The sequence below is a fragment of the Daktulosphaira vitifoliae genome, unplaced genomic scaffold (assembly GCF_025091365.1).
Source record: "Daktulosphaira vitifoliae isolate Bord-2020 unplaced genomic scaffold, ASM2509136v1 Scaffold_5, whole genome shotgun sequence".
In the NCBI taxonomy this organism is placed as follows: Eukaryota; Metazoa; Arthropoda; class Insecta; order Hemiptera; family Phylloxeridae; genus Daktulosphaira; species Daktulosphaira vitifoliae.
This window is the reverse complement of record NW_026099576.1, coordinates 6,409,217-6,426,411: the sequence shown is the minus strand read 5'-3', so window position 1 is coordinate 6,426,411 and position 17,195 is coordinate 6,409,217. Positions and strand designations below refer to the sequence as shown.

At 27.8% G+C, this 17,195-nt stretch overlaps 2 protein-coding genes across 3 annotated transcripts in view; both read left to right on the top strand.

Moving 5' to 3' along the window:
* Positions 1-17,195, top strand: part of LOC126908445 (atrial natriuretic peptide receptor 3) — a 173,252-nt gene that overhangs the window by 5,208 nt on the left and 150,849 nt on the right. Inside the window, exons 2-3 of one of the 2 annotated variants that reach the window (XM_050690508.1) lie at positions 8,318-8,492; positions 8,588-8,796. In XM_050690508.1, coding sequence (XP_050546465.1) covers positions 8,318-8,492; positions 8,588-8,796 — 384 coding nt within the window. Of the gene's footprint in view, positions 1-8,317; positions 8,493-8,587; positions 10,470-17,195 lie in introns of those variants that run through there. The other variant, XM_050690507.1, reaches the window with a different exon arrangement.
* LOC126908442 (atrial natriuretic peptide receptor 1) overlaps positions 11,012-17,195 on the top strand; it is a 154,735-nt gene continuing 148,551 nt past the window's right edge. Inside the window, exon 1 of the mRNA XM_050690497.1 lies at positions 11,012-11,388. The gene's annotated coding sequence lies outside the window, so the exon portion shown is untranslated. The remainder of the gene's footprint in view (positions 11,389-17,195) is intronic.

Genomic DNA, 17,195 nt, shown 5'->3' with positions numbered 1-17,195 from the left:
AAATTGACATTATGAGTTTGTATTCAGCAAAAAATATTTTTTAAAAACAGTACTTGAATTTTTGTTATGCGATTTCATTTAATTAAAAAAAGTTTTTCCAGTTTTAAAACAAATTATTATCCACAGTTGGTTAGCTTTAAAATAACAATTAAAATGCGAAAAAGTTTCTTTTTTATTTAAATAAAAGCAAGTCCAAGTAAATCATAATATTTGAAGAAAATTTTAAGAATAAAAATTGAGCGTTTATGGGTAATCATCAACGTTAGGCAAACACCAATAAAATTGTGAATGTCTTTAAAATCGCTCAAGTTAAAACAGGAGCGATAAAAATTTTAATGACATCATTATTTTGACGGTCAATTCAATTTATTGTTGCTTAAACTTTTATGAATTCACTTAAATATATTGGATAGACATAGACTATGTTTGTACAGACGATGTATAATGGGGTCTTCATAGATTTACATGCTAGTAATTCCATTAAATTGTAGATATTTTTAATAAATTTCCTACAAACATTATAACTTTTAATATATTAAAATTACCGTAACGCTTCAGTGCACTTTTAAGATTTTTTGTTGGCTTTAAAAGCATTTTATCATCCGGTCAGTGATTTTTTTTGTTAATATGCCGTCTCAAAAACATAAATAAACCTGCAAATTAATTTTTGATGGAGAAAAAAATAAGTTTTATTTTAAGATTTAAAAAATTATAGTTTGTGATTTAGTAAAGATATAATTTCCAATATTTTTGTTAAATATTGATTTAAAAAATAAACTTTTAGAAGGGTAGTTTTTAGGGATGACTTAAAATTTTAATGAGAAACCTGTAATTATTTTCAAATCGTTTAATTATAAATGTACTAAATAAATATTTGACTGGTCGATAAGCAGTTTTGTATTATTATTTCTTGAGATATTACAATATAAAGATTTAGAAAATTGAGCGTCAAACCTTATCCAACGGGATAGGGTTTAGTGACATTTCGTTTTTACTACAACGCACAGATAAGAACTCTTCCAAGTGCCATTTAACCTTTAGAACTTATTCTAACAATAAATTTTAAAAATTAATTATTAATAATAAACTATATATTTATTATGATTTACAAAAATAAATTTAAATACTTTTAGTACATTTGAAATAATTATAATTTAACGAAAAAATTGAGGGTTAATTTTTTAATAAATTACACTATATATTGCAATATTATAATACAATAACCTTTTTTATTTCTATTCGTGGGGTGTTCCACACAGATAGAAACTATTTACTACAGTTAATAAATAATTACTATTTATTAACTATAGTGAATAGTTTACTTAATACGGCGCAATGAATAGGCAAATATTTATTTATCAACCTTAAAACTTTCAAGGCGTTATTGTTTTTATAATAGATATATTAATACTTTTAAAATTGAAAATACAAGCCTAATTATAATTGAGTCACACCTATGTCTAAAAAGATCAAAGTGACAACAATTTCTTAAAAATTGATAATTCAATATCATGTTTAAAAAATTGTCATGTTACTCATCAATTCTGCATCTAACCCCTTCAGATCTGGTTGCTGTAATTGTATTTGTGAATAATTTTTGTGATTAGTTTCACTGTTAAGTGATATTAAAACCGTTTATTAAAGAAAAATTTAATAGAAATCTAATAGCTTCAATAGTCATTACTCAGTATATCTACATGTAATAAATCCAACTATTAAAATGCATGTCATTGCATAACAGATAATATAAAATTACATTTCTATGAACCACTCAATCATAATCAGTATTAATGAAAGTATTGTAATTTAATTAAACGATTCAACAGTATATAAATAAATGCTTATTGATTTCCATCTAGTTAATACTGTACAGATTCTTCGTAGTAAATTTTATGTTCACTACCATGTGTCGTACTTATGTTCAGTTTGTCAGTTAATTCGAGTGAATTCAATAGTAATTTTTTCATAATTTATTTTTTATATTTTTTTATAAATTTGACCCATTACCATTATAGGGGGGGGATTTAAAATGACAACTTTTTCACAAAAAATTAACTTTTTTAACTTAACTTTTGAAAGTGTTCCGGAAAGTCTGACAATTTTATATATACATATTAAATTAAAGCTGACGTAATATACTTTATTATGGAAAAAAACATTTTGGACTTTATTTTGTCTTCACGATGAAAATGGCTACCGAATGCTATTTTTGTGTGAAAATTCTCGATTTTATATTTTACATTTTTAACTTTATAATGCTAAAACTTATTGAAAAGTGTAAATGGATCAATACAATATTTACACGAGAAGTAGTATTTATAAACATCTTTCATTCGACATACTTTATCTTAATCAGGATATAAGTAAGGAAAAAGCAGATCATGTAGCTTTTGGAATAATCCACCAATTTTTAGAGATTAAACGCTATCTAAAGATTTGCAACGAAGCGTTTTTTATGATACTGATTTTAATCACTGTCAGATATCATTATACTTGACCCAACTATACAAGTCACCATTGTGCAGCGACCATTCTATGCTGTGTTTTTATAGTTATTGTTAAAGCTGTAGAAATGTTATCTTGATAAAGATTCTCTAAAGATATCTATAATCTATAAAGATATTACATTGATATGATTCTACTATTTAAAATAGAATATTTAAAGTTACTTGACACTTGATGATTTTTAAGTTCATGCGTCAAGATTTAATGAAGAAAGTATATTTGTATTTTAATCAGATGTTTATTTATGTTTGACTTTTAAGTGTAGCATATTGTAACATTTTTGTAGTGGTAAATTTATGTTTCTAATTCATGATGGAGACATAAAAATATGTTTAAGTAGCATTCTTAAATGATTATACTAGACTAGAAATAACTCAGTGAGTAATTCTTCTCGTCGATTCCTTTTCAGAAATGTGTTTAGTACAACAAATTGATATGCAATAGGACTAGAGGATAGGTTTAATGTAATTTAGATAATAGAGATTACATACGCATAAAATTGTTTTGTTTATGACACCGTGTAATCTTATTGGTCCCAGGTCGTTTTATCCGATTTAGAGAAATGCGAATGACCTTTATTCAACATAATGAATGAATGACTTAAAAACATGTCATTCATTGTGTGATTGATGAATGTTGTTTTTATACATGGTTACAAATTAGTTGTGTTATACACCTATAGAATTGTTCTTGAGAATATACAATATCTCCAAGGAACCATTATTTTATATTAAATAATTATAATAATAATATAAAAAGTCTTTATAGAAGCAAGCCTTGAATTAAAATTATATATTTTTTTGTTTTTACGATATAACAGTTAAAACGTTAACAATATTATTGCATTATACATTTTAATTAATTAAAACGGTATGGATTTATGATGTTTTTCGTTTTGCTGTATTTAAACAATATCAGTTTTTTATGTTTTACGTTTTTCAGTATTCAAACGTTATTAAGTTATTAAGAATTATTCCGTCGTTACTGACATGTAAGAATTTCCCTTGAATAGATTTTATGTTACGTAACACTGAATTGCTTGTGTTGATTATATTTTTCACAAATTCATTGTACCTTATAAGTTAAATAATATTATTTTTCTTCTTTATTTTGTTTTTCGTTTCATTTTGTTTAAATTTATTTGTTACTTGTCGTTATTATACGTTTTAGTGTAACTGGAAATGTGTATGAAAAGGATTTTAAGCCCTTATTTTAACTTAATTTAAATTTTATGTTTGGGTAATGTTTTAAGTATTAAAACGTTTAAAATAAGTATAATTAAAGTTATAAAACCACAATAGATTTTGCTGTAAGTTAACGGAAAGAAACGAAAAATAGAAAGTTATTCGAACCGAATTTTGCTCTATGCTATTCCATAAAAACAGAATATTATCTGTTTTTTTTTTTTTGAAACTAAGAAAATATATTTTGTTAAATTAAGAAATTATAACGAAATTTATGCTCCACGGGTGGCTCTATATTGTAATGTGATAAATAAATAATTTATGTGTATTAACAGTGAGAAATATAACTAAAATTATTTAATCAAAATTGGTTTAGGTGGTAGGAAGTATTTTTTTAAAATATGTCTTAATTTGTAATTTACAATTATTATAGAAACTAATGAAAATATAAATAAATTTAAAAATAGTCGAGTAAAAAATTATTTATTATTGCATCAAAAGTACAAGAAAATTGCAGAATATTTGTATACTATGGAAGTTATTAAAAATAAATAATAATAAATAATTGTAATTTTGATAACAATGATAGTGTTGTTTTTGGTGATTTAAATTAGCTAATAAATTCTTAAGTTACCACCTCATTCTTCTGTCATTCTTTGTGCATCGTGCAAGATTAACAAAGACAATTTATTGAATCGCGTTGATAAAAGGACTATTAGTTGCTTAGAGAATTTGAAGAATTGGATGGATAAGTCATAAAAAAGTAAATTTTTTTGAAAATTGTGAATATAAGTCAATATTTGAAAATGTTAAAGAAAAAAAAATTATTTATATATTGATTCCACTTGAGTTGAATTTAATGCTGAGTGTTGTCAATATGATTATGAATCTCATGTTGACAGAACTTGAAAGTGAAACAAGTGAGTTCATTAAAAAATAGCATGTACAACTTGATATTGAACGAGGTAGCGTGGGTTTAATATAAATTCCTGTAAAATCATTTTAGAAAAAGTTGATGAGCTTAGGAAATTTGCTAATAACAAATGTTTGAAATATGTACGTGTATTAAATAATCTTAAGAATGTTATTTCAGACCGTTTTGAAAACAAACATACACATAAAAAAAATATTAGTTTGTGTTAATTATATATTACTAATATATAGTGATTATTTATATTATTCCTGACAAAATTATTATTATTTCATAGTTATGAACAAATAATATTAATAAATACTTCTTTTATTATTGTATTATCTCTTATATACTTTTATATAATAGTAAAATAATAGATGATACTGTTGCATATGTTTATGCCCATAATTTAACGTTATTTACAAAACTTACTGATTTGTAAACATTATAAAAATTAAAACTTTGAAAAATAACAAAAAAAGATATTTTAATATTTTTTATTGAGTACCACGAAACAGCAAGAAAATTTAAAATGTACACGTGACACTTTTAAAAACAAAAATCAACGTTTTTAAAAATAAAGCTTAATATCTTTTATATGAAAGAAAAACTAAAAATTAGGTAAAAAATTATTATATATTATAGTTTTGAAATATTCCGTGCAAAAAAAATTTCGGTGCCCAGTTTTTGTTTAAATTTACCACCGAACCATCGTAATTTAATATTGCATTATTTTTACGTTAAAAGGGTTCGAAACATATTTCAATATGATAAGCAGTTTTTAAAATAGGCAATTTACTACATTTTTTATACATAGAATTTTTTTAATATGATGTTTGGAAAATAATTTATTTTTATTTTAACAAGAATTGTTTTACATTAAGTTAAATGATACTGAAGATTTATTAATATTACTTATTTTTGTTTTTCTTTTTTGAATAAGTTTTGATAACATTTTTCGTTTTAAACGTTATATGTCTAACCTTTTTTTTTTGTTCTAAATTAAATGTTTAATATTGCTATAATATATTTAAATGTTTATCGAAAGATAATACGCCTTTGCTCTTGTATATAAAAGGCGATTCTTTTAATGTGATTCATTTCGATTTCTTTTAATATAATATTTATGTTAATAAAATGATTTTTGGTTAATATATACTCAATTTTTCAGTTGTGAAATACTTTTTTAATTCACCCCTAATATTTTTATTTACTTTATTTTTTGAATGGCTTATATTTAACTAGTTTTAACATAAAAAATGATCATATTAAGTAAATGACTAGTCAATTACAACTTTTGGAAAAGTCATTGTCTTAATTAAATAATTTTCTATTTTAAAAGCTAGTTTATGTATGTTGCCATTAAAAAAATAAAGTTGAAAACCTCACAAGATTTTTTATTAATTTCATTTGGTGTTAATTAAAAAAGTTAGTAATATCTGAAAAATCGAGAATATATAAACACGAAAAATCATTTTCTTAATGTAATTATTGTTTTAAGAGAATGACTAGCGTAAAAATAATCATTCTGTATAGAATGTGAGTCACTAAGATATTGTGTGGGTGAAGTTCACATACATCAATAAGAGTTGTACCGACCCGCGCTACATATCCAATCAATATATTAAAATGCTTGTAACTCATTAAGTACTCATCCTAAAGTGGTTATTGACCTATTTTTGTAACACAATGGCTATTTTGAAATGTCGAAAATATTAAAATGTAAAACAATTTATTTTTATTTTCTTCTTATTGGAGAAAAATGATGAAAAATGTACTTTTAGCGTAGTCTAAAAATGCCAACATTACAGTGAAATAATTATTAAACCAAAAGTTATTAGATTTGTAATATTCACCAGTGTAAATGTAATTATTTCTTACCAAAAAATAGTGAACTTTCAAGAGTGGTCTTTGGGGTCCTAGTATTTACATTTTATACTAACCTTAGAATAATACACTAAGGTTAATATAAAGTAAATTTATTAGAGATTGAACAACATCAATAATATGTGACTGTAGTAGTTTTCATTTTGATAACCCTACAAGCACATGTATCGAAACTAAAAAAGGATTTATACAATTGCAATTAATAGTTAAAGTTGGAAAAACTAGGAGGGACTAGAACTAGAATTTTACACACAAGTAATGTAATTTTGGCTTGAAATATCAAAAATTCCTAGCCAAATATAACATTATTATTACTACTTATCAAAAATTGTCCTTGCATTTTATGCGTTAAAAACTCCCAGTACAGTATGTGAAATTTTGGACATTTTTTTTCAAAGTGTATATAAAATATATAGTTTTATTTGTACATATTATTATCAATTTATGAATATACGTAATAAAAATCTATGAAAAATACAAATATTAGTTTAGATAACTAGATTATAGTGATAAATATAAAAACTAATAGCTACCAAAGTTAGCTACTATATTATTTTAAGCAGCAGAGATTCCACAGAAAAGGCATATATCCCTCACCCTGGCCCTTTGGTAGAAGCCTGATTTTTAGTTTTCGTCATGACGAGTACATAATAATTATTAAAATACAATTATTTTATTTTCATATTTTGTGTATAAATTGATATTATTATTACAGTTTGATAGTTTAATATTATTTTTAAACTATAATTTTTATGTGCTTGATTTTGTTTTAAAGTTTAAGATCAAAAAAAAAAATGTATGCAGTATAGTTACTCTATTTAAATCCTTAAATTAATATTTCTAGTATACCATATATTTTGTTAATAGTTGTTTATATATCTCTGGTAAGAAGTTCAAATTAGATTTGAGTAATCATTTTATCAGATTTGTACATTAGATTTAATGGATTAAAAGGTATAAGGAACGCGAAAGATGGTACCTATGATCAGTTATACAATCACGTCTTAGGGAATTTTACCTTCTTAATCTTTGCTTATTGTTCAATTCAAAATCAGATTCATACTCGCGTGCAATAAACGTGTCTTGAATATTTGCAGTCCAGCTCTTCTCTCTATCAACTAAGCATAATATATTGTATAGCTACTCAAATAGTTAAATTTAATGACTAAGTTTTTAAATTTGTACAAAATATTTTAAAACTAATTTTCTTATCCTTTGGTATTATTTACAGTCAACGTTAGACTTTTTTTACTCGGATTGAAAAAAGGATATTTCATTAGATTTTATTTATTTAGATCTAATGACTAAATTATTTATGAAAGTTTAATCAACACAAATTTCTTATCAAACTATGTATTATGTACTTTATCATACGTTTATCAAATTAGTGTAATATGAAAACAAGCAAGTTATAATTAGAGCTTGGAGTTATATACATTTATAAATTTTACTTATACCACTTTGAAGGGTCTCAAGTTTGTTCAACTTTGTCGTAAGAATTTATAGTTGCGTATAACTATTTTTCATTTTAGGGGAGATAAACCCGCTTTCCCTCAAAAACTATAACCTCGATAACAATACATCACTAAGTTTTTAAGTCAATTAATAAAAAATTGTACTAGCTGTAAGCGTAATTAGAATAAGTCAACAAAATGCATAAATTCAAAAAATCTGAGCCTTGGTTATAATAACATCAAGTTAATTTCATAAACTTTGAAATGATTAACAGAATAAAATTATATATACCTCCTTTATACATTGATTAAGAATGAAATATTTGGAAGTTTGTTTAGTGGGATAGGTTTTATAAAAAAGGTTGTTTGTTTAGATCTTGTTGCGAGAATGATCAAGTCTTGGAATGTGCCGTTGTTGACTGCAGGTGGGTTGACAAGTGACTTTTCACAAGATAAACAGAATCCTAAGAGCAAATACTATTTACTGGTTCGGACCGGAACACTAGCATTTCAGCACATCGCCAATATGGTGGCCAATGTGTTAGACAGGTATGAGCGTCTCACAATCGCAGTCGTAAAGCATGAGTTGGATCATGCGAAGAACACCACAAACGTAAAACTGTGTTTTGGAAAGGGCTTTTCAGGTACTCGTGGAAAAAAGTTTTGATCATTTACGAAATTGACGGTTACTTAAAAGAGTTGGGTAAACAGTCTTGTGGTCTAATGGTCAGGACTTTGGTGGAAAAGTTCAAGGTCGATTCCATTGTGCAGTACGATACGTTTGAACTTTCTAAAAACCCGCAGAACAGTCTAGTGCAGAATTTGCGTATCGAAGTCAGCTCCAAATTTACAGGTAAGCATGTTATTTTTGTAGATTACTGGGTCGGGTAGTATGTTGTTATATTAGTTTCTCAGATGTTTACTTGGAACGTTCAGTCTAAACTTAACGAGTAAATTTAATTTCATTAGTATTTATACTGTTTGATTGATATAAACGCCCATTTAGAAATCGTTTATTGCTCTAAATAACAAATGCAAAATACATTAATGTGGCAACAGGTTAAATTTCGTTAATGTTACGAGATCTCCTCAGTTTTATTATGTTTGTATTCATGTCAACGGCAATAACAGCTACGCCTGACTTCACTGCTTTTACATAATCAAAATAAATTGAGAATTAGCTCAGTGTGAGTGCATTCATTAAAATTCGATATTTAAGCGGATAATATTAACTACGATTAAAAGTGGTTAATTATTAAGAAGAACGCATGCAACACAAAATATGATTTTATATGACGCTTCGCTTAAATGTGTTAATGCGTCATGACATTTCATGAACTATTGAAAGGTCAACTTAATCTACTATGATTATAATTAAAGTAATCTCCACGTCTCAAAACATTTTTTTACAAACAATGTTATTTTTGTATGTGTATATACAGAGTAATAACATTTTTAGTGTAGGAATGGTTTAACTTAATTAAAGTGTTGCAAAACTCATGGATAGCCGATAAGAATAAAAAAAAATCGTTAATTGGCGGTCTATCTATGAGCCTATATCACGTATATGTAAAGAAAATAGAAATTAGTTCAATGATCTCGACGAGTGAATGTAAAGCTAGTGTAATAAATGATCTTGTGGCATTTCTTCTCCAAACTGTTTTGATTGTATTAGTTCTTAAACGCGAAGTTTCAGTTCAAAAAGTTTAACAGTCTCGTCGGCACACATATTATTTAACGAAATTCAATTACAAAAGATCGGATCAGAGGTGGTGTAAATTAAAACTGTTAAACAGTGTTATTGAGGTTGATATCAGAGTAGTAATTTACTATTACTACACAGTAAGTTACGTGTACGGTGTCAAGTTATTCTCTCCTACAAATTACAATGAACTAACATCGTTATATTGTTGTCTCGTCGACACGCACGTCCCCTGTGGCATGTGAACACAAATCGGTGTGTAATCAATTTCCTTGGATTCGATTTCTACAAAAAATACACAGGTGACGTCAGGTATTTTAACACAATAGTCGAGGAGTAAAATGTTTTTGTAGAGAAAAAAATCTAATCCTTTACACTTAAGTCGCCCTTGAAAATCTGATCAACTGGGAATCAGATTAGTGTGTATACTACTTGAATTTTCGTTATACCACGTTAGCAGAATAATATAAGTAATAGTATTCTTAACGTGTTCGAACGTACAAGCCTAGACCGTATGAACTTTTTAGAATCTATCATAAATGTTGCTCATACGCGCAATTTTCAAAAAAATGTTTGGGAAGCTAAGTTGATTTTCCCCCCTTAAAAATAATTCTATACAAATTAACATGTACAACTGTCTTCGACAGAACAGGCAAAGGCAAAGCCTCCCCAGAATCCTCAGATCGGGCTGTGGGTAAAAAAATAATTTAATAAATTCTACTTGAAATCGACATTATTATTATCCTGGATCGCTTTTCTCGTAAATCGATCGAAGAAAAATCATTTTCGAGTATAATTATGTCCGGCAAATCGTACAGCAGTGTTTACGATTGTATTGCGTTTTTTTAAATTAAACGGATTGGGTTTCAAAGGCCGCACAAAAACCTCTCCATAGNCTCAGATCGGGCTGTGGGTAAAAAAATAATTTAATAAATTCTACTTGAAATCGACATTATTATTATCCTGGATCGCTTTTCTCATAAATCGATCGAAGAAAAATCATTTTCGAGTATAATTATGTCCGGCAAATCGTACAGTGTTTACGATTGTATTGCGTTTTTTAAATTAAACGGATTGGGTTTCAAAGGCCGCACAAAAACCTCTCCATATAAAACTCCAATAGTTTCTTGGGGATATTTTCAGACCGATGATCGGAACGAGATGAGAGAGATCAACAGGTTCATCAAGAAGGAGGATGGGAAAAAAGCGCGCGCTCTTCCGCACGCCACGCCACTGTCAGCTGTAACGCCGACGACCGCGTTTTGCGGCGGGGGCCGCACGCGCCGAAGAGACCGGATCCCGTACGGTCCGGACGTGCCGTTGCTGCCGTGCCGCCAGCCAGTGTGTCGTGTTCGCTGGTCGGTCTATGAACGTGCGTTCGCCCGGTCCGTCAGGCAGTGCGTGTGGTGCGTCAGTTTTCCGTGTGTTCGAGTGCGTTAAATGATCGGCGTCCATCTGAACCGGTGGAAATAGTAGTAATTGTGCGGAAAACAGTGATGTGCGAGAAAAGTATACGAGAAAAAATCTAAACAATTCTAGTGGTGATTATTGTGCGATCGAAATAACCAATAAAAAAAGTCGTTGTGCGTTGATTAATTGTTACCGTCCGCGTTCGGAGCATGTGCCGTCGGCTATTCGGCTAGGGCCGCCCGCTGCTGATTCATCTCAAGGGTCCGATATCGCCTTGCCGTGATATTCCCGTCAAAGCCAGTGCCGTCCGCATAGACAATCGTTCCGAACCAGGTAAGAGCACAGTTATGTCATTGTAATATTATTATGTAAGCCCCGACGTTCGTTGGATTATTTTTTTATTTAAATTAATGTAAAAAATAGATATCATTACTTCGTATTCGTTCCCAATCAAATTTCATCTAAGGTTGCAAACGTAAAATATTCTTCCCAGAGTTCTCGTACGTTTGTTTTCTGTAACGTTTGGTGAATATATTAAATAACATTATCGTGTGTAATTGTACGATAAACGCAAAACGAAAATAATACCTACTAAAAACTCGAGTTCAACGACCCTCCATAAATTTGATACTTTTTGGTATTTGTTATGAAAATTTGACGCTTTATTGAATCGCTTTACACGTTTTTTCACTTGAAAATTACGTGTAAAAGTAATAATAATGTGAAATGTAATTTCAGTAATTCTTGTAGTATCCAACATGCGCGTTTATCATCGACGGGGCGAAGTATTAATTATTTATTATGTCCTCCGTCAAGTGTTTTTGTGTAAATATTTGTAGGAACCTAATTATAGACAGAACAAATTTGTTCACCTATAATTATTAAAAATAACGATCTCCATTTAATAAAATCCGTTTGGTTTTATTATCAAATATTACTTATAACTGCCGCGACTTTGGTTTTTCCTTCAGTTTTTGTTGAAAAAAATTGTGTAGCCTTCGTATGTACGTATTTTTTACGAATAATATCTTTGAACGGTTGTCGTCTTGAAAAAATTCTGGTTAGAGAAGGTTCACTGTTGTTATGGTCATTATTTCACTAAAATAATACACTTCTATTTGCGTGGATTTAATAATAAACTGTTTTCGGCTAAATCTAAAAGTAATAAAACGGTTTTTTTTTTTTTTTATGGTTCTACTACTCATCTTTGCTGATTACATATTCTAACCGCGTGTTTGCTAGACATTATATGAAATTTGCTTTTATACCGTTTCTTAATTATCCTTCGGTAGTGAACGACAAGTCTCCTCTAGGTTGCTCTACTTGCTGTAGTTTTGAATTAAGAATAATATGTTCTTTGGTGTTTGAACCTACTTTGTACGTTTTCCTTTGATGTGTCAAACTTGTTCACGAAATCTTACACAGTTAAACGTTTTTTTATTTTGAATATTCATTAAGTGACTTGAAAACACTTGATGAATTATGTTAAGAAATTGTTATTACATATATAATATGCGTGTCATTTTGTCTAGAATATCATGTAGAAAGTTCTATTGTGGAAATAATTAAAATGTTGTCGGAGACCTTTTAAATGGCAGTTACTTTGAATGTTTAATTCAGAGAAATGCTTTTTGTTCAGGAAATAAGTATTGAAGTGAGCATTTATTTTATTTTTTTTTAAATGTAACTGGTTGGTACAAGAAAAACAAATCAAACGACAGGTTATAAAATATTTAGTATTAAAACAATCCATACTTTAGAGTAAACTTTTAAATAGACTATAATCACTGACGAACTCTTAGTATATCTACTAGGCTTTGCGATCAAAAATAATACAGTAGTGAAGTTGATTTACATTTGAAATTTCGTTATTTGACAGTTACTCTAGTGAAAATACAATTGACATGCTTAATACGTTATCATTAAAATTATTTATAGATATATTTTTTTTAAATAAAGTAAAATAAAAAAAAAGTTTCAGATAGTGACCGAAAATTACTTTATCGTTGATTGTCTTTAAACGTTTTATCAAATTTCTTAAATGTTAATATAGTAAATTGCTACTGGATTTTGTGTGTAATTAAAAAAATAATAAATATCCAGAGTAAAAAAAAAAAAGCTCTTTATTTAATTTGTATTAGTTTCTTTACTTACATGGTTCTAATAAAAGAAATGCTCTTAGGTTTCAATAACTATTTCGATAATCAATTTTTTCTTCTCCGAAATATTTTTCTTCTATTGAGATATTAGTTATCAAATACTAAACTCATCACTATTTGTATAGGCGTATTTTTCAAAAAATATATATAATTTCACCGTTTCCTAGTATTAATAGTATAAATTGTGTGCAAGCGTTAATTAAATTTTTTTTTATTATGATGGAATATAACGCAATACTAAACATGTCTATAATTGTATACTTATAAATTATCAGCAAAATGTTTGTACTTAAATTAAATATTAAGGTATTATAATAATTGTGAATCCTTTAGAATTATATAATTTACAACAGTTAGTAATTGTCAAAATAACGCAACGTTTGCGTTTCTAGGAATGTTAATGTGACAATCTCGTTAAGTAGAACTTTAGTTGAGTCGACACATTTGTGGCGAACGTTTTACATAAAAACGGAGCAACAGTTTGTCGCGTTATTAGTTCCTTTTTTACAGTCTCATAAATACTTGATCCTGACCGAAACGGTACTGGGACTCGTGTGTACCGATTGAAGTTTTCTTGTCAATATAATGACATCGTTTGTCATACGTTTATACGGTAATGGTTTTGATAACATTCGCCTAACAATCATACCGATTAAGGCCAATAACAACAATGTATTTATAAATAAATTTGTGCAGTTTTTTCTAATACTGTCGTATCTCGGTCTGTAATTTCTATAAAATTCCTAAAAATGACTTTTTAATTATCTATCGGTAACTAATATATTGATAGTAATAAGTTATCGGTATGTTAAATTTAGATACCCGTTTACATGCGCAATGCAAAAGCAAATGAATGAAAATTCCAGTCCCAATAGTTGTTTGTGAATAATAAAAACAACGATAGGTAAAATGAGTTTATGTCGTTATTTTATACCGTGTTTAAACAGGTGACTCGCAACCGTATAAATAAACAGTTGTAGTGTAACTATAGAAGGTGTATGCACGTGGTTTAGGATTGCTAAAATATGAAATGTTATTACACGTTTAATGTCAAATGTCGAACACGTATTGAACTGGCGATTTATTTTTACTAATTGTATTACGCCCGTTCTATTTAAATTCGATCACGACAAAAAAAGATTAATGACCGAAAAGTGTTTTATTTTCAACAGTATCGTTTGCTATCAATTTACCAGCCGATTTTTTACCTATTCATTAGCCAAATGACTTTTAAGTGCCTGCTGCCGACACCCTAGAGATAATTTTTAGGAAGGGTGGAGTAAATTTTGCCAATTATTGATGATAAATTTGCTGACTTAATTAATTTTAAGTAGAAAAAAATCCAAAATATATCCTAAAAATACCGACCGTTTTATATGATTTTAAACTATAACTTAATGTAATGATTTGAAGGTGTCACACCCCTTATAAAATAAACCCAAGCTTTTGGGTTAAAATTTTATTTAAATTTTAATATAATAGTCATCAAAACAAGAATGAGTCTGTTAAAAATGAATTATTTAGAATTTTGCTTACGAAGCAGCAAGGTTCTTTAATTGATGGAATTTTAAATTTAAAAAAATTAATACATATTACATGTATTGTCAACTTTGAAAGTAAAAATATCAACATCCAACAGTATAATCAATTAAATAATTGCTTATTCACGAATAGGAGTAGAGGTTTATTCAGCATCTATATATTACGATAACTTCATAATATTCAGTGTATTAAATAAAAGTTTAAATGTTAGGTTTTTTTGGTTTTTGGTTACCAAGAATCTAGCTCTTAACAAAATATGTTATACAGCATGAAAATAATACATTAAAAAGTCAATACTTACATTAAAATCAGGTAATTTCAAGTCACTAATCAAACAATCATATATTCCTAATATATAGCATTGTAATTAATGCATTATTATTAAATATGTGAGAACATAGAAACTGTTGGTTTTTAAATAATTTTTTAAAACATAAGTTCTATTTAAATAATAAATAATCTTTAATTTATGCCGACTCATATTGAACCATTTAGTTATCTGTATCTCAATTAATAATTGTTCAAATTAAATTTTTTTACCGAAAATTATAAAGGTTTAAGTAATTTTAAATAACATTCAAAAATACTTTTTTTAAATGTCATGACATATAAACTTATATTACGATTTGTTGATGATCGCTGAATAAATATTGGCATCATACATCTAAGTTTATCTACTTTTGATATCATTTGATTTGTTACTGGATTAAAGCGTCTGAGCGTATCTCCGTTTTCACATTTGCCGTAAGAGAAGCTTTTATGCCATCACCGTCATGTAACAGGAGAGAACAGCATAAGCCTTTTTAGTTTATCCTTTGGAAGTACTGGCGGTGACACCTATTACACTTTTACATGTTCAAAGACCCTTTTACTCCTACACTCCCCTTATACCCAAAATAACATACAGGATGATTCTTTTAACACTAGCGACTTAATTTTTCTTAAAATAACAACTTTTTTGTGAATTTTTTTTAGCTTAGTATAGTTACATGTCTAATTCTATTTGTCTATTATGCAATATTTTTTATGTTTACTCCGTATAACTGATAAGAGTGTCGACTTTTAATGGAAACATACATATTTAACTAGTTTATAAAAAATGATGTAATTAAGAAAATGACTGGTCGATAAGAAATTTTGGACCAGTATTTCAGAAGTAATTTAAAATATTGACTGGAGATATGGCGTGGGTGTTGCTATTTTTACAACAGACATTTCAAAGTCGACTTCTCCTGTCTAGGTATAAAAAGGTTAATAATTTCTGAAATACTGTTTCAAGAGTTGAGTAAGATGATCTTAATTGAATTATTTTCTATAAGCTAGTTATACATGTATGTTGCCACTTAAAAATAATCAAGTCGACACCCTTATTATGTATAAGGAATGAACATAAAAAATATTATGCAGATAATTGAAGATACTATGTAACTAAGAAAAGTTTAAAATAAATCACAAAAAAGTTATTATTTTAAGAGAAATTGAGTAGCTAGTGTTAAAAGAATCGTGCTGTATAGACGTTGCTAAATCAATATTCATTCACATCAATTTATGCCACTGTCGAATATAATAAAAAAATCCTCTACTACCGGATTAACTCGCATGCGATGCGTATTATTTGATAATACATTTTTTTCATAATTTTATTCGCGCGGTTTTAAGTCAAAACCTTTTAACAAGAGTCCTGCGTAAAAGCTTATTTCAATGTAAACTGCCTGCGCAATTAATTTTGTAAAAGTTATTGGAGATTATTTTATTTGGGGTTGACATCTTGAGTATTATGAAATGGTCGTCAGACGTTTTACCAGTTTTCTGAGTTTCAACGACCTTTTGTGGTTGTATTGAACTACACATTGAACTCGGCCGAACGGTTGGTTTGTATTTATCGACGATTTTCAGAATCATTACACAAGTTTGAAAACAAATTACCAATTCACGTTCATGGTCTGATAAATTTTCCCAAACTTGTCATTTCAAAACTTCAATGTTTGTAAACTTTAGCAAATTGAATTCACGTGTAAACACTTTGTTTGTGGTCTGCCATGTTTGTTACACTAAAGAAATTCTATAATCAAAAAGTTTCATTTTTCTCGTTTGATCGGACGTATGTCTAAATGAAGTTGCAGATGTTGCACTATATGACTTTTAAATGAGTCCTTTCAGTGGGGCCCAGTATTCATATGCATATGAAAATGAAAAAAATACATTTTTACGAAGATATAAACTCAATGTGTTTTATATTATCTACCTTCAAATATTTTTTAGCAAAACTAATTCTAATATGAATAATAATATTATTACATTTAGTATATCATACTGAAAGTCAATAAACAAATATGTATTAAAAAAAAAAAAAACATTTTCGAGATAATCAAGTGTTTAATTGAATATGTCTTTTAACTTTTCGTAGATTGTTGTTAAAAAAAAAAAAAAAAGTACTAT